Source organism: Euprymna scolopes, chromosome 23 (assembly GCF_053919585.1).
Source record: "Euprymna scolopes isolate OS-2025 chromosome 23, ASM5391958v1, whole genome shotgun sequence".
Taxonomy (NCBI): domain Eukaryota; kingdom Metazoa; phylum Mollusca; class Cephalopoda; order Sepiida; family Sepiolidae; genus Euprymna; species Euprymna scolopes.
In genome coordinates this window covers 61,483,632-61,508,481 of record NC_136504.1, presented here as the reverse complement: position 1 = coordinate 61,508,481, position 24,850 = coordinate 61,483,632, and the positions used below count along the sequence as shown (strand labels likewise).

The window sequence follows — 24,850 nt, the reverse complement described above, 5'->3', positions numbered from 1 at the left end:
TAATAATACTCTTTTCAGAGCTACTCAAACAACCGTTACAACCTATTTTATTGACGAAACAAAGTGCCTTGTTTATAATTTGACACATCTAAAATACCGTGGATTCAGTAATTACCATGACAATTTGTTTACATTGCGTGGAACAGTATGGAAATTCCACAGTACGCGCAGTTCAGCTTTTCTAAAGCTTTTCATACGAAACTACCGGTAAGTTTCTGAAACTAAAAAAGAAATGTTCTCTCGTTAATAATTTGACACGCAGTATTGCTATATAATGCTCACTATTTTGGGTTGAGCATATTGGGAAGTGATATACAAACTGCCATTAGCGTTTTAAGCGACGCTCTTTGTGTAAACAAAGCGAGCGGAGGCATTTGGACGATGTCAAACATCGTTAATTCATTACCGCGCAAGCAGCAGACGTATAGCGCAATGGTTAGAAGCCTTGACTGTCATTTGGGCGATCGGGTTTCGATCCTGGCTTGAGGCAGTTGCCTTTCTAGCTGCACTGATGAGTTTTGAAACAGTGAAACATTACTGTATACGGATGACCATATATATATATGTGTGTGTGTGTATATATAATGTTCTTAAATATAACTTAAAGTTCATTGTGTTCAAAAGGTTTTTATTACAATGTACATTGCAAATTTGTTTTGTCTTTCATATACTGTAAATATTAATCTGTGTTGAAAACAAAACTAGTTCTCATCTATTTAATAGAATTTCATACTTATCCAATCAACAATTTTTGTTTAGATTATTTATATTACAGAGGAAGTCGGGTGAGCTAACCCTTGCACAGGTTCGAGTCCTAATACTGTTACCCAGATCATTTAATTATTGATTTTAATACATGTTATGCCTATATTTTTATGAGAATCGCTTCAGACAAGACGTGAAGCCACTTTATGTAAGTAGTAAAGACAGCAGATGCTTATTCACCTTACTCTTAAAAAAAACAAGGTTAAAAGTGTGGGCAAAATAGTCAGCAGCAAAAGAGTTCTACAAGCTTACACTTCTGAGAAAAGAAGCTACTGGAACAGTAAGCTTTATTACAATGAGGTATCAAAACAGCAAATTGATGGTGATCACTAGACAAATGAGCAAAACGAGCTGGAACAAAAGAAGCAAGGAATAGATCAAACAATTTTGAAGAACATATACCATATTTAAAGGAAAGACTGAGACTAACAGCATCGGGTCAGTCAGAGAGAGGTTGCACAGAAGAAGATACAACATAATTGGATTATAATAGGTATTTCAAACAGGTATATTTTAGATTTACTTCAAACTAACAAATTTCATATTTTTTTTTATTCAAACCATAATTTACTTTTTTTAAATCCTAAAGTATTTTTCAAAACATAATTATTTCTACAGGAGCTATCAAAAGCATAAAATGTACTAAACTCCACGCTCTATTAACTTTTATTAATTAATAAATGTGTACGTTTCTTCATTTATATTTGTTGTACAAATCTATAGACAGAAAATAGTTGTGCATATAAAACTGTAAAAATTGCAACAAAACTTACAAATGAAAAAAGAAATTCCATTTGCTTGATTCCTAACCATCAGTTTTTATAAAATGGATAACTTGGAAATGTACAGTTAAAACTTTAGAGAACTAAACAAAAACAATTTATATATATGTACACAGTGGAGTAAATAAAGTAAACTAAATAATCGCTTCTTCATTAATATTATCCACGTAAACAACAACAATAAAAACGACGACGACGACGACGACGACGACGACGACAACAACAACAACAGTTTAATTCATAACATACTTTATATAAGTCTACAAGTTATTAAGTACCCATTAACATACCTGCCTCGCAAATGATTCCAATATAATATGGTGGGCATCCACATTTAAATGTGCCATTTTTGATTGTGCATGTACCGCCATTTTTACATGGGTTTGGATTGCAAATAGCTGCAATTAGAGTAAAATGTGACTTAAAGAATAATATAGAATAATTTCTTGCAATAATAATTAAATTTAAAACAAAAATACTATTAAAAATCTATACAGTTATTTTGTTTCACTCTTTTTAAATTTATATTTCAAGTGCTCTTCTGTTCATAATGTAATAATCAAGAATCAAATTTTGATTTCCAAAAAGGAAAATTCATTTTTAAAATTCAAAAAGCATTAAAAATAATAACTATGATGATTAAATCATCGAAAAATTATTTTTACTGTGAAATGTTTCGTATAAAATCATCTTTTGTTGTTCAATACATTATTTACTAGATTAAAGGAAATAGTGTTTGTCAGAATTTAATATAAATGGAATTTTCACTCAAAATTTACGACCATTGTAAACGTATAAATATGTAGTTAATTTCCAAATGCAAAATATAACGTTGAAATGTAAAAATGCCCATTGAATAGAATTAGATGATTGATTTTTGAAGAAAGATAAAATTCTATAATACTAGCTTACTATATATGTATTTAATTTTATGCATAAGAATAAGGAGAAATTTAATTAAAGAAATGAATAAAGTATATAATATATAAATACATTTAAAATATTACACCTGAATAATCCATCTCACAAAACTTTCCGGTATATAATTCAGTGCATTTACACGTGTATTTATCATTATTGGGAATGCAGGTACCTCCATTAAGACAAGTATGTGGCGTACACACTTCTGAAAATCAGAAGGAAATGCTATTTGTAGCTATGAAAATATATCTTTATTTTTGCTTTCAAGTTTAAAAAAATCTATGGAGATAAACTCAGTGTCAAACACTGGATAGAAAAGAGGAAATGAAATAGTTAATCATAAAGTATATGCAATAGCTTTAGTTACATTCCATGAAGAATTAAAATATTGTTTACACAAATTTGTAAGTCAATTAAAAAGAAAACGCAGGGGAAAAAGTCTTTATCAATTGGCCTTTAATGCCTAAAGAAATATTGCCAATGATAAAAACCCACCAGAAATGGGTGACACATTGTATGACATGCACTTGTTTGGTTTGGCAAAAAATAAAATAAAATAAGTCTTTTTGACCTAAAAGAAGCATACTGAACGGAACTCATACGAATACTATTTTGATATCTTCAAAATAACATAAAATAATTGTGATATGCTTTCTCCTAAATTTTAAACTACTACTACTACTACTACTACTACTACTACTACTACTACTACTAACAAAAAAAACAAAAAAAAATTTGGCTAGAATGATTGGTAACCCACCCTGGAAGCAAAAAAGTTGTAATAAAAATGAAATCACAATTTATTTTAACTACAGCACAATGTGAAGTCACCTTAATAGTCGCTACTGCCCATTCAATGGAATTAGATTTAGCCATGAACAAATTAGTAAAGTTATTAAGGAAAATATCTTGACTTTTTTTAAACTGAAAGAATTGAATAGCTCTGTTTCCTTTTTGTCCAAAGAAAGAAAACTCAAACGTCTCAAAATTGTTAAGTGCAACGACTTTTTTATTTTGAAACATATTTTTCACAAAATAATGTGGAAATAATCATTATTTCTCGCCTATTATTTGAAAAAAGAGAAAATAAGACTAAATCTGTACTTTTTTTATTCTCTTTGAACTAACCAACCAAACAAGACGGGGGAAGTAAGGTCAACTTTGGCTCAGTTACAAAAATGCAAATTGAACAAAAAAGATGCAAAAAGACTTATTGAATAAACAGGAAATGATGGCACACCATCAACAAAGGCTAGAGGAAAAACAAGTCGAATTACAGAAACAATAGCTCGAATAGTCAATAAAACATCAAAAACAATTATGCGAGCGACAACAACGGACAGAGGATCTACTGACAAAAAATTTGAAGATTAACACGTACACGGAAAATGATTTAGCTTTTCCCCAAAATAAGATATGGTCCGCAATAGATAATTTCAAGTACGAGGAAGATGAAAAATCATTCGTAGCTTATTTCAGGAGATATGAAGACTTTTTCAATATCGACTGCAGTAACTGGTCTGACAAAAAGAAGACCCGACTGCTACTAGGTAAGCTTGAAATGACTGAACACGGCAAATTCGTGGATTTCATCTTCCCACGGAAAAATGCGGAATTATCGTTCAATGAGACGGCAAATCTACTAACAGAACTGTTCCCCCCAGAAAGTATCTTTTCCATAAGAGATGGAGATGTTTAAACGTGACCAAAGACAATAATGACGACATTGCCACGTACGTAGCAGTAGTCAACAAACATTGTGATGACTTCAAGTTGTCGGAATTAACAGCAGACAATTTTAAGTGCCTTGTTTTTGCACAAGGTTTAACCTCAAGAAAAGATGCGGAAATCAGGCGCAGAGTTCTAACGAAGTTAGAAAACGAACCGAACTTGACACTGCAAAAATTGACTAAAGATAGCAAAAAAGTGAAAATAATACAAAAGATGCGAGAAATATCGAAGCGGGCATCGCAAATATAAAAAAATAACCAAGAAAACCCCGCCGACCTACAATACAAGACGGTACACGCAAAATTACCATCAAAAGTCTGAAAAACCAAAAGCAACGAGCCCTTTGTTTAGATGTGATGATAAACACTGGGTCAAGAATTGCTCATACTTAACAATGAAATGTTTTATATGTAATAAAATGGGGCATAAAAGCGCTCACTGCAGGAAAAATCAGAACAAAAGCCGAGTGCGCCAAATCATAACCCAAGACGCCGTAGAAGAAAACCCACGTTTATATGTAATGATCAAAATTCTCGGCATGGATATTAAATTTCAGTTAGACAATGGATCGGATCTTACAATACTAACCTTCAAAACGTGGAAGAAATTGCATAAACCGACTATGTTAAGAACCCATAGAACGGCAAAAGCCGTCAAAGGCACTAAAATTAATTTTTAGGGTAAATTAATCACCAACGCCACCTTCCTGGGGAAAACTAAAAAGTTCAAAATATATGTATTCAAAAATAATAAAAACCGGTTCGGCTCCAATTTGATGGATGTGTTTAACCTGTGGGAGTTACCTATCTCCATATTTTGCAAAAAATAGAAACCTGTCCGCGGAAACTAAGAAACTAATAACTAGCTTTAAGGAAAAATTCCCAGATGTAATAACTCATGGCCTTGGGAGGTGTACAAAAATGGCCGCGGATTTTAAGCGAAAATCGGGTACACAACCGTTAAAAAAACAAAACACAAAAACAGCACAACGTCCCTTTCGCATCCCCGAACAAGATAAATTAGGAACGGGACAGATTAGAAAACACCGGTATACTATCTAAAATTGAATACAGTGAGTGGGTTGCGCCAGCAGTCTACGTAAAAAAAAAGGACCGGGGGAAATCCGCGTTTGCATTGACTTCTCGACCAAACTCAACGGGTCGTTAGAAGATTTCCACTATCCATTACCCAACTCGGAGGAAGTGCTCACAAAATTAAATGACGTCTCCAGAAATGAGATAAAAAAGATCTGCAAATCTATTTAGTTTGAATTGGATAAACTGCTGTTCAAACTCGTAGTGCAACACAGAACCTCTATCATGCCAACAAAACGATTTAACCTCGGCGATAAAGTCTATTTTAAGTATTTCAAGAATAACGTTTCGTTTTTGGGAACAGGGCACGATCTCACAAAGAATCAGCAATGCCATATACATCATTCTGAGTCCAAAATTCGAACATAAAAGGCACTTAAGCCAAATAAGGAAATGCATTCCTGAGAATTAAGCAGAACCACCACAGGAAGGCGTAGAGGCAATCGAGATAGTATATGACGTTTTCCCCATAGAATTTTCACAAGTCATGTCAGAACCAAGCCGCTCCGGTAGAAAGAGAAAGTGCACAGATCCCTTGCTGGTCTGCCCCAAAAGAAAAAAAATACTGATTTCACACCTGGAGAAATCAGCTTGGGAGGCGGGAGTTATGGGGAACCACCCTCTAAATGGACTCAACCACGATTCCTATATACCGAAACTCTTAACGATCCCAGGTAGGGCTCTAATTCAGAAGTTAGCCTCGCTTACTCGGTGGAACGCAAACACTTCTTTCATTCTGAACCCTTTGTTTGTCTTTTATTAATACACCTCTTGACTTACACCGTTGCTCTGTTTTTAATATGGCTAAACCAGAGCCATAACAATAAGAAAACAGAGAAAGATATATTTTTAGCCGATTAATATTTTTATGTTTAAAAAATTTATGGAGATTAATATTCATTTTTGCTATCAAGTTTAAAACATCCATAGAGATAAACTCGTGAAATCTTTATATAAAATGTTAACTAAAGTTGCCATAAAATACATGTAATATATTTAATGAAGTTCTCTGAATAATTAAAATATTGTTTACACAAATCAATTGGAAAGCAAATGAGGATACATTTTAATTAATAGGATTTTAATAGTAAATGAATCATTACCGATGAAAAACCAAATGAGATATGAATGGCACTTAAATATGTACCGTACTTATTTGTTAGAAAATGACGAAAATAGAAATTTAAGGATTATTTTTAAAATGAAAAAGCCTGCAAAACACAAAAACGTACTACATGGATAATATCTTTAGAATAACCTGAATTAATTGTGAGAGGACATGTACCTCCATTCTGTTAATGCCAAATAAAAATAACTTACGATCAATCAACATTATTTATATGAAGCAAGCCATTATAAAATTATAATGATACTTATTACATTAAAAAATTATTGCTCCAAACTATATTATTCTCTCGATGTCTTCTCAAGATAATGACAATAATTTTAGCAGTGTACAGTAAAAGAGAAGAATTTTATATACTAAAAAAATACCACGTGATCTGTTTTGCTTGATATACTGTTTTGCTTGATATACGTGAAATCCATTATAGCAGAAGCCGATGGAAGTTTGCTATTTTGTGAACTTAAGGCTAATGGAAGATAACATTGTTTTTTTTTTTTTAATAAAAGCGTCATTGAAAAAAGAACATTAAACAAGTCGTTAGAAATCAAATTCTCGTCCACCCCCAGCGCCAGATTTGTTGTCAATAATCTGAAACTGTGGCTAATAATACCTAGTGATGGCGGTTATGCACTATTTACAAGGTGTCGCGTGGACTACTGAATATGATGAGTGGCATTTGTTCTTTCAGTATCTTTATTTTTGTCGATTCTTTCTATCTTTTCTTGTTCTCTCCCCCTTACCTGTACAGAGATGTGCCTATCGCACTCGGGCATCCTGTAGCGGTGTTTATAATACTTCTTCCCGGGATATCTCTGTCGGCGCAGCCACACTGAGATACACTTCTTGGTCACCGATAGTTTCACACCGTAATTTACAAAGATTTCATGCAATCGCTGATAATCATTATCCATCCCTCAATTCCCACTTACATTGCGACTAAGGTCAAGAAGCAGAATATATTTACACCCACACGAAAAGAGCCAGAATTAAGGGACGCATACAAAAATTTTACCAAAATTTACAAACAATAGAAGAATCGCATATTTAAAAACTTGCGTTTGATGATTGGCAAACCACACAAGAAGAAATCACAGCACAACAAATCAGCTAGTAATGACATTATACGGATTGCCATCTCACAACGGTTGGGGGGCTTCGTTTATGTCATCCACACTGCCATTGCAGCAAAACTCTTGAAAGTTTCCCTATACACCATGTCCTACAGATTTAACGTCGCTGACCTGTCTGGCTCATTCTGCATTCAATGACGCAGTGAAACGATGCCTCGATTTTGTCGAGTTTTCATAATTTCTCAAGCCAGCCTAACTATACAGAAGCAATGAGTGACAGTTCTCGCTACTCATATAAAATTCCACTTGCTCTGATCCTTTCATACAACCAAAACAGTGATCGATTGTTTATTAAAATACATTTCTTAAAACAAACCAGATGCAGATGAAAACAAAACCACACTTTATTTTTTATAAAGCAGAATGTGAAGCGTTTATAAAGGAAATATAACAAAATATAATTTTATAGCAAAAATATAATATAACTGAAATTAATTAATCTGCTAAACTAGATCGTTAAATATCAGTTTAAAATATATAAAAACGAATAATTTTTATATTCAGTAGCAATAACAATCGTTGACAGGCAAAGTTTAGGAGAGAAAATGTAAATTGTAGTTATATAAGAGATGACGAGCAGAAGTTTGAATTGAGAGAATGTGTAACATTTGGCGGTCAACAGGTGACATCAGTAAACGTGATTTCCGGGAAAGTAGATTCTCTTTTTTATCGACATGCAGAAGAAGAGCAAACGCGAAAAGTCTCCGCTCCCCATTTAGCCTCATTGAGAATTAGGGTGGGTGCATAGTATAACAGTGCAGTAACCCGCGTATTTAAAGTGTTTAAGCTCTTTTTTTGTGAATGTCTATTGTTCAATAAATTTTATATAAAAAAGGGTCTCTGCTCTTGTGTTAGATATTTACAATGCAGAAGACAAAGGACATCGTAATACTATACAATGACGTCACCGATGTTTGTCGTATTTTTTCATCACACTTCTTACAGATGAAGCAGATAATAAATGTTTGTCTTCTTAGACGGCTTCCAAGCTTAAAATAAAATTGAAAAAATATAAGACTGATAAACAAATCAAACCCAATTAATGTAAACCTATTTGAGTTATATATTATTTAATTTGAATTCATTATTGAGATGAGTATTTTTTATTAATTTTCTTTCATAGTTGTTGTTTCACGGCGTTTCGGCCAACTAACCCTCTGGCCTTCGTCAGGTGGTAACCGCGACGGGATAGGAACTCCGAATCTCCTAACTGCATCCAACGGAAGGCAGTAATTGCAATGGATGCAGTTAGGAGATTCTGAGCTCCTATCCCGTCGCGGTTACCACCTGACAAAGGCCAGAGGAATAGTTGGCCGAAACGTTGTGAAACAACAACTAAGAAAGATGAGGATAATAATCCGCAATAAATAAAAATTAATAAAAACTATTTGAGTTAATTTTATTATTTAAGATATTTTAATTTTTTATTCAAAAATTGGCACAGTTTGTGAACATATTTAGCAGAGGTAAATTTAATGTAATATATAGCGTTTGATCAAATGGATTTGTGGCATCCAGAATGAGCAAAAACCAAAAGTATAACTTTTGTCTTATCACTGATTAAAAAAAAATTTGACTTCTGGTTTCATTTTCAACCCCTACATGTTGTCTTATGACTAATTCTTAAACAGTTTTTCAATATTTTAATCGAAACCATATGCATGTCAGAGAATACACAGTAGAGCCAATCAGAATTCTGTAGCAAATTTCTATTTCAGTTATTAATTTATTTGTTTTGCTACACATGGTTACTTAATGACGAATGAAGGAATTTTGCCAAAATATTTTTCTTTTTCAAGTAGTGTTGTAGGTGCTTTCTAATTATTACTTCTTTATGCCAAACACGACACCGTGGTTTGCGTTACGTTTCCATTCGGATAAAAAAAACGAGCATCAAATTCGTCTTTGACCTACTCACGTGGTCAGTTTGATAAATAATTATTCGGCAGCAAGTATATAGAAACCGAATTTTAAGATTTTTATAGCAAAAGAAAACAAAATCCAACATTGGAAATAATAATGCTAGTTGAATAGAATTTTATAATAAAATGTGTGTGGAAAATACCATGGTACTTACATTTAATTTATTTTATTCATAGAAATGAGAAAATTATTATTTAAAGAAAACTAAAAATGTACAAGATTTAAATGCAACTAAAAAGTATATACCTGCTTTTTCACACTTTTCACCGGTATACCTGGGAAGGCAATCACAAAAATACATATTGCCGCGGACAAAACATGTACCACCATTTTTACAAGGATTTGGAGAACAAAGATCTGAAACTTTTTTATATAAAAGAGCAAAGATTTTAATATATGAAACATTACAAAGTAAGTTTAAATAAAAACTGTCATATCATTATATTAAACTTGACTACGCTATGATATAATATTAATAAAATCACCAATTAATTTATAATCGTGACATTTTTGTTTTGATGAGTTATTTGAATTTTAATTGGTTTTCGTAATATTCAGACAATTGGGATATGAGCAGTTTTTACATTACCTAGTTAATTGGAAAGGAATATGTTCCACAACAAAAATTACATGAAAGTTGTACAGCGAAAATTGTATATAAAAAAAACAGAGAAAAATGTATATTTTAAACTGATTAAATTTACTTTGAAGTTTAAAACATCTATCGAAATAAATCTTTATATTTCATAAAAAAATGTCCATTCCCAAAAGTCCTAATAGAAAAGGTCACTATCATAGTTTGTCATAAAATACATACAATAGCTTTTAGTTTTTTTTGAAGAATTAAAATATTATTCATACTAATTTTTAAATCAATTAAATAGAAAATACTGAAAATATTTTTTTATTAATAGTCTTTTAATGTCTAAAGATATAAACGCAATCACATATAAGGGACATGCTGTAAAATAATTGATTGGTTTAGTAAAAAAGTAGAAATTTAGCGATTCTTTTCAGTGTCAAAAAACGTGCAGAACACAATTTACTATATTGATAATATCTAATTTATGTGAAATTGCACGTATTTTCATTTCAACAAAGTTGAAATAAAATGGAAAGGTACTTGTAGAAACGAGCCCCAAAAGACAACTTGTCCGTGGCAACGCTATCTTTATTATGACGTCATCCCGAAAACGTCTACGATTTCTTGTGTGTATTTATCCTTTCTACATTGCATTCTTACTTATTTTTATAAGTAAGATTCTTCTTTATTTGTATTTTGTTACTATTGATCAATTCTTTATTGACATTCATACTTAAAATAAATCAGTTATAGGTAGAAAAAAAGCAACTCTTTATTTTGTATACAGCAGAATGTAAAGCGAATTATTGAAGAAAAAATGACAAAATATAATTTTTATTACGGAGGTAATTGAAATATGATTAATCTGTTAAACTAGATCGCTAAATAACCTTTATAAAAAGAATAATATGATGATCAGTAATAATAACAATCGCTAATAGGCGAAAGTTCTGCAGTAGGTACTCATGCTGATATCGCTCCAGAAGTAACTCACCGTTCGCTCGGAATTCCCTGGATCATGATGTCAACAGATTTTTAAAGCTTTTTTTTTTGTCAAATAAATACTTTTAAGGAATTTTTTTTCGAGAAAACGTTCAAAGGAACAAGTTTTGTTTGTAAAAATAATTCAAGGATTTTTTTCGAGAAAAACTTCAAAGGAACAAGTTTTCTGTCAAAAAAATTATTTCAAGGAAATTTTTTTCAAGAAAAGCTTCAAAGCAACAAGTTTTTTGTTTAAATTTGATATTTTTTTCTTTACTGCAGGAAAAATGGAAAGCCCTTTTTTTTCAAGTACTCTTTTTCAGGGAAACAAGTTGTTTTTACTAACACCGAAAAAAAGCCTAACCTAAGTTTTTTTGTTCAAATGAATAATTTTAAAGATTTTTTTTCAATAAAAGGTCCAAAAGAATCAGTATTTTTGTTTGTCAAATAAATAATGTTATGATTCTTTTTTGTTTCAAGAAAAGGTTCAAAGGAACGATTTTTTTTGCCAAGGAAATACGTGACAACAAAACTGGTTTTGTTTTCACGTATTTATTTGGAGAAAAAGAATTGAAACAAAAATGGGTGGGTTAGATTTTTTTGTTGCCTATTGAATCATAACAAATACCAGGGAACTTTCGTTAAGAATATGTTGTTTCCTCAGATTTTTGGACGGAATCAGATAGGTACAGACAAAAATGGGCGGGCAAAAATAGTGGGACCTGGTTTTGAAAGCCGATTTATCATATTGTTTTTGTGGGTTTCTGACTACTTCTTCATTATATTTGAAAGATTAGAGACTATAGTTAATTTCCTAAACGAAAAAATATATTTATACACGTGAAAAAAAAGTTATGAAAAATGTTTTCACGGCGAGCTAACCAATTCAGCTAAATTTTGAAGTTAAATAAATTCATTGTAAAAATCCTTTAAAAGATAAATATTAGTTTTATGGGTTTATTTCAAAGATAATTAGTAAAGTCCTAAGATATTGAATTAAATAAAATAAAAAAGAAAACACCTTGTTTGTGCAAAATTAACTTAATTAGCCCTCAAAAAGTAAATAATTTACTGTTTGCCAAAAACACAGCAAATAAAGGTTTATAAACACGATTATAAGGACGCCCAAAATTTCAGCCAATCGAAACGCTGTTTTAAAATGAATTCATGATAGTAAAAAGGAGGTAGGGGTGTCAGATTTCTTTTTTTCCCAGACGTGCATCCATACATTCTTATTCTGAACGTTTGTATCAATTTTTATCATTTTTAAAATTTAATTATTTTTTATGTTCCTGTTATTAAATTATTTTTTTATTATTGTTCGAGATTATATAAAATTTATGTTACGCCGAAAATTTCACATTCTGTCGAGCAAGGAAATTATTAAAATCTTGCATATAAAGATTATGCGAAATCTGTAATTTAAAAAAAAAAGTAGAAATATTTTTGCTATTATAATTTTTTGTGTGAAAATATTAAATAAACAATGCTTAATTAAATGGTAATATCGGTAGTTCGGGAAATTCACTTTTTTCGAGTTATATCGAATTCATTAATATGGACTTTAGGGCTTTTTTCGTAATGTTCCTGTAAAAATCATTATTTTTTTTTGTGACAAATTACGATGATTTATTTATATAAAAAAGCAAAAATAAATTCTTGCGTTTTTATTTACTACTGAAAACCATAACTTTAATAAATGTATTTTTTGTTTAAACAAAATAATACATTTCCACTCAGATTTACATAAAAATAATAAGTTCATTATATTCCGCGATCATTGTTTGATAAATACTGACAATTTTATAAAAATTGGTTAATTTCCTGATTTTTAGTGAATTTTTAAGCAAAGGGAGGGGTCAAAATGTTTATACATTTTGAGCATCAGCATTCATTTTTCCCGTACCTAGCATCAGACAACGGCAAAGTGGACGCAGAAAAAGTAGCGGACATGCAAGGAAGCTCGTCATCAACCGGGTAGCTTTCAGCGATGTGAGCTAATATGGTGACAAACGAGGTGCTACCAAATGTTTACCTCCACATAAACTCTAAAAGATATGTATCCAAAAGCTCCCGGCTTGTCCCGCATTCTATTTTGTTGCGTTGTTTGGCTTCCTTCCACATTAGCTCCACATGATTCTTCGTAGCCTTCGTTTCAGGATCTACGAAGTGAAGTCTGTGGTTTACCGTTAAATGGCGATACCTCTCCTCCCCCCTTTTGCTATATGTATTCCAACAGTTTTATACAACCGTGGTCCACGGTAGAATATATATATATTTTGTTAATGGAAGGAGGGTTTCTGCATTTCGGTTTGATACACTCACCAAGAAACCCTCTTTTTCGGTGGGATCGTATTCACTGAAGGCCCAGACCGGTGTGAGTATTTTGCCGACATTATGCTTGCATCGGTTGAAAATAGCCTCATTTATCTCCACCGTATGCCGGGGATTCCTAAGAAAATAATCCCGGCAAACGGCTCTACAGAAATTCGTCTAGTCAGCGATGGTGTGCGTCGATCTTATTCTACATTCGCGCTGGAAATCTTTCTGAGTTGCTCGCTCTAACGCCACAAGTAGATGATTTTTATTATGCAGGCAGTTGTCAGCAGAGAATTGGCGAAAAAGGTACCCGTCCGGATTGATGTCAAGCGTCGGCACTTGGTATCCTGACACCTCCAGGCATAGTCATCGGTTATATTTCCTCTTTTAGCAAGGTTGCACGTGTGACCGCATGATGCACATTTCTTCGTCTGTGCCGGCAACTTTCTTTGTTGACAAAAGTCGAGGACTCCATTTGTTGTTTTGAGCTGCTCGCTTAAGACTGTAAAATTCATCGTTAGTAGTTTTCTGACGTGAAAGTAAGAAATGGTAATTTTTTTTCTCTTTTTATCCTCTTCCAAATTGTCGTCTGCTACTCGGATTTTCAGATCGCGCGCACGCGCATCAAGTTGAAAATAACCACACGGCATAGTAATTGGCTCAGATTTGTGTTATGTCAGGCATCAGCAGAATCCGAGCTGTTGACGTCATGTTTCGGGAGATGCAGAGCGAACGCTGAGTTACACCTGGATCAATATCTGCATGAGTACCAAGTAACAGAGGGCACAAGTTTGAATTGAGATAAGTGTGGCATGTAGAGGTCAAAGGAAATGTGATTTCCGGGAAAGGAAATTCTCTTTTTCGGTAACAAACTCAAGCAGAACAGACGAGAAAAGTCTTCGGTTTCATTTAGCCTCATTGTGTGCACGACGTAACATGATTAGTGCACGGGTTTAGTGTAATCTCTCTCTCTCTCTCTCTCTCTCTCTCTCTCTCTCTCTCTCTCTCCACGCTGCTGTAAAAGCCCGAGTGTTAAACTGTATAATCTCTTTCTGATTTCATGTGACTATCCATTCTGTCTAATAAATATTTCATAAAAATGATTCGTTACCTCTGTGAAAGATATTTAAAACACAAAAGATAAGAGGCATCGTTACTGTACTATATAATGATGTCACCGATGTCTGTCGTAATTTTTCATAAAAACCTTTCCACAGATATAACAGATGATAAATGTTTAACTTTATAAGTGCTTTTAAAACTTTTCAATTTTGAAAACTAAAATAGACATCCAAATCCAACCCAATTTCTGTTAACTTATTTGAGTTAATTTTATTAGTGAAATTATTTTTTTAATCAGCCTTACAAAATTTGGGGCGGTTTAAGGAATATTCAGCATACGGTGAAGTTAATATAATATACATCGTCCGATCGAATAGATTTGAGGCACCACAGAATGAGCAACACCAAAAGGGCAGATTTTGTTTTGCCATCTATTTTTAAATGTTGACTTCCGGTTTTATCGACTTTTGCTTTTAATTAAATTTATATCGATGTATCAGACATTTGAAATAATATTTTGTAATAAAGAATATGTTTTCTAAAACATTTTTACACAACACCCTTTTAATTATATGTTAATTAACTAAATAAATGTATTGTCAACATCATCTAAATCGAAAATTGGAATCAATTAATCTCATACAAGCAAATGAATATGTCTGTTTATATTTTCGCAGGATTTTTAGAGAAAATGCTAGTGATATGCAAATTAAGTATAATTTACATATGAACAGATAGCTCATATTTATAAACCAACACCAACTAGAACAGGTGGTTGTTGAACGCTTGCTTAGCGTTATACACAACATATCAATGGTGTCGACGATAGGATGTTCTGTGGTTTCTGAAAACTTGGAATACGTAGATACTTGGGTTCGTTGCTTTGCTGCTAATGCGAGAAGCAAAACGTTGAAAGACAACATAGAACAAGGAAGGGAGAATGAAATCACCGACTTGTTCATGGCTAACGCTGGTTGTGAAGCAATTATGAAGGTTGCTACAAGGGTTTACCCTCGAGAACTAGAAGAAATAACGTTCGAAGAAATAAATCAGATTATCAAGGGAAACATGAGGCCAAAGAAAAGACTGGTGATTGCAGAAAGGACCAAGTTTATGACAATGAAGCAGGAAGTGGATGAACAGATAGTAAAATATTTACACCGGCTAAGAAGTGCGAGTAAATACTGTGGCTTTGAAAAACTAGGAACAAAAGAACAGACAACAGAAGACGACTTAATTCAACTAAGATTAATTGAAGGCATGCATAATTCGGCACATAGATATAAGCTAATGGAACAGTTACAACTTACAAACATGCCATTGAATATGTTTCTAGAATTTATCTATACAAAATACTGGGTCAAGGAATGGAGATACAAAATAAAAATGAAAATCAACAATTGTGTTGTTGAAATGCAAATAGATACTGGCAGTGAAGTAATCATAATTCCCAGAAATTTGTGGGGGAAAATGGGAAAACCGTGTTTAAAAAAAAGCAACGTACAATTACGTTAGTTTGATGGCTCGGTTATAACAATTATGGGTTACTTTGAAGGTTCAATAGAGCTAAAGAAAAATATGAAATAGTACCCATTATAGTTACAAATTGCCGAAAAACGCATGGACTATTGGGGTTGATTAATGAGATAGAAATGGAAAAAAAAAACAGGAAAATTAAAAAATTATGAAGCCAGCCTGAAATTAAAAGAAAATGTTCCCCCCTCTTACTACGAAGCGAGAAAAGAGCCAGTGCATTTATCACCGTTAGTAATGGCTAAGTTGCGAAAGTTAATAAAGAAAGATTTATTAGAACCTGCCCCTTCAGGAGGAAGTAAATGGGTATCACCTATTGTGGTATTAAAAAAAGACAGTGAATTGAGAATTTGTGGAGATTATAAAATAGGGGTGAACCATAAAGACTCGTACCCTATTCCGAATGTGGAAGTAGCTTTACATAAACTTGCCGGAATGAAATTATTTTCGAAGATAGACCTATAATCAGTTTACCACTAAATTCCCATAGATGAAAATTTTAAAGAAGTGACGACGATAAACACACCTATAGGCTTGTAAAGGTGGAAAAGGATGCCGTATGGTATAAAAACGGCAAGTGCAATTTTTCAAAAAGCTATTGAAACAGTAATAGGAAATATCGAAAATACCATCTGTTATCAAGACGATATATGTGTTGGAGATTTAAAAATCTGAAAATATACTGAACCGGCTAAGAGACGCTGGCATGACAGTAAATACAAAAAAAGTGTGTAACCAACAGTAATAAAATATCATTTTTGGGTTACTCAATATCAAAGGAAGGGATCTCACCAGATGAAGCGCTAATAGAGAAAATTCTAAAAGTGGCTACACCAAAAAATATAAAAGAGTTGAAGTCTTTCTTGGGTTTGGTAAATTTTTATAGAAAATATGTACCAAAATATAATGAGTTGACGAAACCATTTGCGAAATTAAAAAAAAAATGCGGAGTTCATTTGGTTAGAGCACCAAAAGAAAGCTTTTAAAAACTTACAACAGATTCTGGCGAAAAAGCAAATAGTACAAATTTTTGACCCTAAGAAGGACACAACTCACTACTGACGCTAGTGAGCATTCCGTATCCGGTATTTTGTCACAAGATGGTCATCCCGTAATGTACTCATCGAGGAGATTAACAACGACTGAACACAATTATTCTAATATAGAAAGGGAGGCACTAGCCATTGTGTGGACAACGGACAGAGCAAAACATTTCTTGATAGGAAAAAAGTTCTTGTTGAAAAGTGAGCACAGACCACTGGAATTTATTTTCAACCCAAGAAAAGAACTACCGAAAGTTATAACGTCCAGAATATTACGTTGGGCGATCAGACGGATGGCACTCGACTTTAAAATTGAGTATGTTAAAGGGAATACGATACCACACGTTGATGTCTTATCTAGATTGAGGTTTTATCGAGAGGATAAGGACAAAAACGACGAGGAATTTGAAGACACATTCCTGAACCTTGTAGAAACCGATGTAATATCTGTAGATAAAATGGCTACTGAAACTACAAATGACAAAGTGTTAAACAGAATAGTGTTGAGAATAAAAGAGAATCGCTGGGGAAATTGTTCAATGGCTGAGAGACCATTCAAAGAAATAAGATATAAACTGACTATAGAAAACGGGGTAATATGTAATGGAGACTTGGTAGTTCCCTCAGAAACACAAAGGAGACAGGTTATTGTGGAGTAGTAGTTACGCAAATAAGATTAAAATTGGAAGCATGGAGACCGGGGTACTCAAAAGACATAGAAGGCTACGTAAAAAATGTACAAAATGCACAGAACTCAGGAATTTCAAGCAAAAGAAAATACATGTGTGGCCCCGAGAAGCAGAATACACATGGATCATGTAAATGAGATATGACTAATATTAGTAGATGCATATTCAGGTTGGCATGAAGTGGTGAGTACCTGATAAAAAAGTACCACCGTAAAACAAATATTAAGAGTAATATTTTCGAGAAATAGGATACCGAGAACATTGATGACCGATAACGCGCCAGAATTTGCGGATGCGGATTTGCATAAATGGTTAAGAAAAATAGGATGCAGACCTTACAAGACTCCTCCCTATCACCCTCAAAGTAACAGGATAGCGGAAAGGATGGCCTAGACGGTAAAGAAGGGCATAAAAGCATGCGTGCAACAGAAGGAGAAAATCGATGCTTTCCTACCTGAGACTGCGGTGGAAGAAGTAGGGAGAGACGCGATAGATCCAGATCTCCAAGGAAAAGGATATAGATAAAGGAAAATATGTTCAGGATGGCACAAGAAGAAGTACAAGAAGTACTCGCGGCATAGAGTCCCTCTGCTATAGGGAGATGTAGTGATATGCAAATTAAGTATAATTTACATATGAGCAGATAGCTCTTATTTATAACCCGACACCAACTAGAACAGGTAGTTGTTGAACGCTTGCTTAGCGTTATACACGACATATAAGAAATAATCGACAACTTCAAGAAAGATAATAATATTCTAAATCGTTTTTCGTTCACAGACACTTATCTGCCGACCAAAACATTATATAATTTTTCATAACAGTATCTAAAAATTCTGACTTTACATTATCAAACAGAATTATTATTTAGGAAAATCAGAACATTATTCGCTATTCACCGCCATTGTGTTGTTTATTCTCTCCGTTGAGCAACAACGCTACACTGAGTCTTATTGTCTATGAATAAAACTTATCCAAGCTGAGTAGATAAATATATAAATATTATATCAAACGTAACGTAAGTTAACAAAATGTGTATGATGAGCATTCTTGCTTAGAAATCTAAATATTGTCTATGAGTATTCGTACGTAAATCAACACATATGACCTGATTTGATTCAAACGTGTGTTAGATATTGCTATCCATAAGTTACGCATGTCTTATATTTCGATGATGGAACAGTCATGTATATAAGTGTAAAGTAGTAACTAGTATACTTTCGTCACAAGTCTCTATAACATGGTAAAAATCTCATTGAAATACTCTAGAAAATAGAGTACACAGGTCACTCATGACTAATATAGCTAAGTTAAAAATCTTCGTTCTTCCAATATGATAGACATTTCTATCAGTATTTGCTTCAATATAAGCAAATGAACGTTACTAAATCGTGTCTATCTATATTTTCATCATGAATGATTTGATTTATTTATTAAATACTAGGCTGGGTGCGCGGTTTTGCCAGGGTGTTTGGATGTGTGTGTTTAGCATAAAAACGTGGTAGTAGGCAGACAGGATTGAACCTGTGATGCGAAGGCGGAAAAACAAAGTGAAAGAAATCCTGACGTCTTACCCCTACTCCATGACGCGACCGGAAGTTCAGAATATTGAAATTAGTAAAATCATTCCAACCGATACGATGACTTGCAAAAATTCGATATTTGTCGTCCGATACCGATCTCATGAAAATCCGTCGCCTCTGTCGAAAGTTTTAGACATACATACATACATACATACATACATACATACATACATACATACATACATAATGATTTCTACTTCTTGTCAGAAGTTTGCCATCTCTTCTTTAAATGTTTTTGCGTCCGTGTGCACGTAGATGACTCTTCAATCCAGCTTTAGACCTACATGAAAGTTCACAAATGTGGCATAAAAACTTTCCTTCGTGTATAGGTGATGGTATGGTAATATTGTGAATCCTCAAATGCCGTGCCAGGCCACTGATTTGCAAATCAGATCACACATATGACAACTTAGCGTTGCCAGGTGTGCTGTGGAAGCTTCCTAATAAGACTGTCGTCCACGTCTTTGATTATGTGATTGCATATGATTAACAAAACCAGCTTTTGAAAGAAAGTATTTGCCACATACAGTGCACTTTAGTTCTTGTTGCAATTTCTCTGACATTAAACTATCATCCTGCTTTCTTAAAACGCGTTTTAAGACAGCAAGCTCTACACGCCGCTCTTCAAAAGTCTTACAGCTTTCTCTGATGGGTTTCCTCCACAGTAAACGATCTTCCGCTTGAGCTTCCTATTTATGTATATCCATCTCAAATATTTTCAGTTGTTTTTCAGAGAATGCTTATACCTTTTCCTTGGCTTATGCTGTGGTCTTTTATCTCCATCTATCTCGCCATAAAACAGTTGTTTAGAAAGTCTTTTGTCCTCCATCCTAACCAAGTGCCCAGTCCAGCGTATCTGATTTTGAATTGTTTTCATTTCGATACTGTTACTACTTGATCGTTCAAGAACCACAGTGTCAGATGTTGGAGTCATCCAGTTAATATTAAGTATTTACCGAATACAACTTTGGTGAAACCTTTTCAATAACTTGAATTTCCTTCTATATGTTGTCCAGGTCTCTGACCCATATACCTAGAAATGTAGTGATAACGCATGCTTCGTAAACACTTAGCTTTGTTTTTGATGAGATTTCCCGATCAGACCATACACGTTTTTCCAATTTACCAAAAGCAGAACTGGTTTTGGCTATTCTGTAATTTATCTCAGCATCAAGCGTACAGTTCTTACTCAGCGTACTACCCAGATAAACAAAATTGTCCGTGACCTCTAACTTCTTAGCATCAACCAAGATGTTTGATTCAACACATGGTATTCCTATAGGAGGGGAATACATAACATGTTTTCTTGAGGCCGATAGTGAGCCCGAAAGCTTTGCAAGCTTCTGATATCTTGTCCATAATCATCTGTGTGTCTCTTTCAGAATGTGAAACAAGGTCTGCATTATCTGCATATAAAAGTTCAAGAAAAAGATTCTGAAAAGTTTTCAACTTTGCATTGAGTCGTCTAAGGTTAAAAAGTTTACCTGATGTGCGAAACCGAAACTCACCCCCAATGTCGCAATTGTTAAAAGCATGCAGCAGCATCACAGCAAAATATATGGAAAATAATGTAGGAGCAAGTATGTCACCTTGTTTTACACCGTTTTCAACTGAAATTGGATCAGGCAGAGATCCATTAAAGTTCACCTGGACTTTCATATTCCGGTGTTACTGCTGAAGCAACTCTACAAAACTAGTAGGACAGCCTAACTTCCTGTGAATATTCCAGAGTGCTAAGCGATTAATGGTATCAAACGTTTTTGTCAGCTCGACAAAAACTTGATACAAAGGCACTTGCTGCTCCATACATTTCTCCATTAGCTGTCGCGCAGAGAATAACATGTCCATTGTGCCGCGGCCAGATCTAAAACCACATTGACTTTCTGAGATGATAGAGGGACAAATCCATTTCAGCAATCGATTTAGCAAAATCTTTGCTAAAACCTTTCCCACTGCTTCAATAACCACCAGGCTCAGATTCTGACTCCTTTTCTCTATAACCACCACACTCAGATTTTGACCCCTTTCCTTTATAAAACCTGACATCTTAACCTTACTCCATGACGCGAACGGAAGCTCAGAACGTTGAAATTAGTAAAATCATTCCAACCGATACGATGACTTGCAAAAATGGCGAAGCAAAAAAATAATCAACCCTCATTCTAGAAAACTGCCAAGTTGGGAGTGAAGGAATTAATGTCTTTAGCCAATTTTTCGATATTTGTCGTCCGAAAGGCGAGCTTCAAAATGATACCGGTCTCATGAAAATCCGTCGCCTCTGTCGAAAGTTTTAGACATACATACATACATACATACATACATACATACATACATACATACATACGCGTAAACAAACAGGTGAGATTTATATTATAGATTAAAGGACAGGAATTAAATTAACGACAGAAAGAAGAGGTAATAATATTATTGTTTTTTCATTTTTGTGTATATAAAATAATTTCACAAATCTTTATGAATTTTTGTACACAGCTGATAGATGTTAGATGTCGTAATCGAAATATAATTTGTTTAATTCCGTTTACGGCAAATATGGTATAAGCAGCCTAATTTAACAAAACTTGAGAAAAAAAACGAAATTTTATTAGTAATAATTTACAAACTAATCTATATTACTCTGTTACTATTTTATCAAAATTCTTAAAATTTACTTTTGGGTTATATAATGCCATGAGAGAGCATATTCTCTAAAACTTGTTATGACCTTTTATTTTCTTTTTAAAAATGTATAAAATATAAAAATATTTACTACATAATAACATACATAATTAATAATAATAATTAATAATATAATATACGTATAAAAATTATTAATAAAATAATTAATAAATAATAAATAATCAATTATAAATTTAATACTATTAAAATAACTAATATGATCTTTTTTATATTCCACTCTGGACCAAAGTATTGTAGTGTTGCAACAACAGATGCCACATACAAATTCAATACGACTAAGGTATTTTCCATTACCTTCTGTGATTTTCCAACACCATTTTAGACACTTTAAGTTGTTATAATAGACTGCTACATTGCATCCTAGGATCTACGCCATCACAATCGCAACATCTTTAGAGGAAGGAGTCCCTATTCTTCTCTCTAAATATTTAGCCCTCCCACCACCACCACCAGTCTACACCGGAAGGAAGTCCACAATTTCCACTTATTCTAAGCTTACACCGCTCTTGAATGACTCATACAAACACAGATATAGCATTAACTTTCCCGTATTAGAATTTAAAAAATAATAAAGTCTCCCGCGGGAAAACTCGCTTCCTCTGATTGGTTTCCCGCTAATTGTCTTATTCCGGAATTACTCCATTCTAAACGAACACTTCAAAACAATGCAATCAAAGAAATTTGTAAAGAATTTTTACAATTGTTGCTTATGTTCCTATAAAAAAATGACAAAATAATTTCTTATCAGCGAAATTACTCACAGTGAGTTTTCTTTTCTATTTTTATGAATTCTTACTCTAATATTGATTATTCTTAAATTTAAATCATTCTTTTATATCCCCTAACCCTAACACTGGGACACGGTTTCTCCTAGTATTAAATAAGTGAAATGCAAATATATATAAATAAAAGTATTTGTTTCAAAGCATAATTGTTTTGTGATAAAAAAACAGTGAGACAATGTTAAACTCTTAAATAATGTTTCGCATTTCTTCCGCATTTCAATATACAATATATCTGGTTATCCAATTTTTGAAAAAATAACTTCATAAATACTTTATTTTTGATATTTTTTACTTCAAGTGTTATGTGAAAGAGAGACGAATTGTATTTAAGAATTTAAAATGTTTTTGTAACACTTTTGTTGCGAAAACACATTAATTATGTTTTTAAAGAAATTCTTTTAAAAATAGTTTAATTTATATTTATATTAGACTTCAGTTTAACCTATGTACTCAGTGAAATAGTTTTTTTTTTACATATTTCATGAGCAATAGTAAATTGATTTTAAGTTTTGTGCGCTCAGCGTGCCGCATCGCTTTTTGGAACAAAATTATATCTCTAATACGGTATATTAAAGACAAAAAAAAAATAATTAGCATTTTACTATGCAATAAAAGTATAGTTTAGAAACCATGTGGAGGACAATTATTTTACTTTTCGAATTTATCTTCTTTGTTTTATTCGAACACAAAATAAGCTTATGTTGTATAATTCTGACAAAAAAAAAAACACGGATTAACACCGGATATAATGTAATCATTATTGCATCTGAAAATTACTAAAAGTAAGCATATTATTAGACTGATTAGAAAGTTCTTGCGGAACTTTAATTTTGATTGCAAATGATGTAATTTAAAATAAGTTTTCATTATAATACTTTTACTTTATATAGAATTTTAATGAGCGTTTTTTGCCCTATCTAATCGTTTTAATTACAATTGTTTTAAAATAATTATGTCTTCTTTTCCTAAAATTCACGCTAGAATTATCCGTGGTGTAGTTGATAAAGTACTTGTTAAAATTCAGTCATACAGTTACGCTTTTCTCGAGGTTAAAGGTTTAATCCTCATTGAAGGCAACACTAAAAACATTATTAGCGAATTACTTAGGACTTCTATTCAATCATGGCTGACGGAATGAGAGCATGCTACTTTAAATAAAAGGTTCCGTATGAAATTCTGTGCAGATTCCCAAGTTCGACAGAAAAATTCCAGCATTTGGCAAGATACACCTGAAGAAGATTGGAGGTTACATCGGTTGAAACGTTGCGAAAATTACACTCACCCAGTAGCAATCCAAATAACACAAATCCTTATTTTAAAAATTCAGAAATATTACTATACTTTTGCTCAATATTTAGTTCATTCAGTTTTACAGGGTTATTCAAAAATCAAGAGACTTTATTCAAAAACCAAGAGACTTTATTTAAAAATATAAAGACTTTATTCAAAAACCAAGAGACTTTATTCAAAAACCAAGAGACTTTATTCAAAAATATAAAGACTTAATTCAAATATATAAAGACTTTATTCAAAAACCAAGAGACTTTATTCAAAAATCAAGAGACTTTATAATTTCATTTATTCAACACCTGTTATTACTTGGTAGATTAGGTCCCACATATTTCTTATGAGATTTTCAAAAATTTGCACATCCTCCCCATTTAAGTTTTTCAAAATATTACCAACATTAATTTTTAATTCTTCCCTAGTAACAGCACGAGGTCTTATGGCCGAGTATCTAGACTTAACCATACCAAAAAAAAAATCTATAGGGTTAAGATCGGGGCTGTAGGGGGAAGATATACAACTTCAATCTGGTGAGATTCTAAAAACTCTTTAACAACAATTGTCTTGTGGATTGGGGTGTTATCCATTACTAAGACTACATTTCTCCATAACACACCCTCATTAACAGCCCCGACGAGAAACTCAAGAAACCTCTCCCTATTAAACGATCCATCAATCAGTTTGTAATAGGATAAGCTGAACTGTGAAATAATACAGCAGGCTGATAGGTTTTGTCCTTTAGAAGGGGGCACATAAGTAATTGGGCTTACACCAATTTGCGAATATCCATAATTTTTGGATATGTGCAAATTACAG

General features: G+C 33.0%; 1 protein-coding gene across 1 annotated transcript in view; it reads right to left on the bottom strand.

Moving 5' to 3' along the window:
* The window catches only part of LOC145245705 (zonadhesin-like), a 116,163-nt gene that overhangs the window by 73,113 nt on the left and 18,200 nt on the right, over window positions 1-24,850 (bottom strand). The window contains exons 5-6 of the mRNA XM_080107244.1: window positions 9,719-9,835; window positions 1,838-1,945 (exon numbers count right to left, since the gene is read on the bottom strand). Of these exons, the coding sequence (XP_079963370.1) occupies window positions 1,838-1,945; window positions 9,719-9,773 (163 nt within the window). The 5' untranslated portion in view covers window positions 9,774-9,835. The remainder of the gene's footprint in view (window positions 1-1,837; window positions 1,946-9,718; window positions 9,836-24,850) is intronic.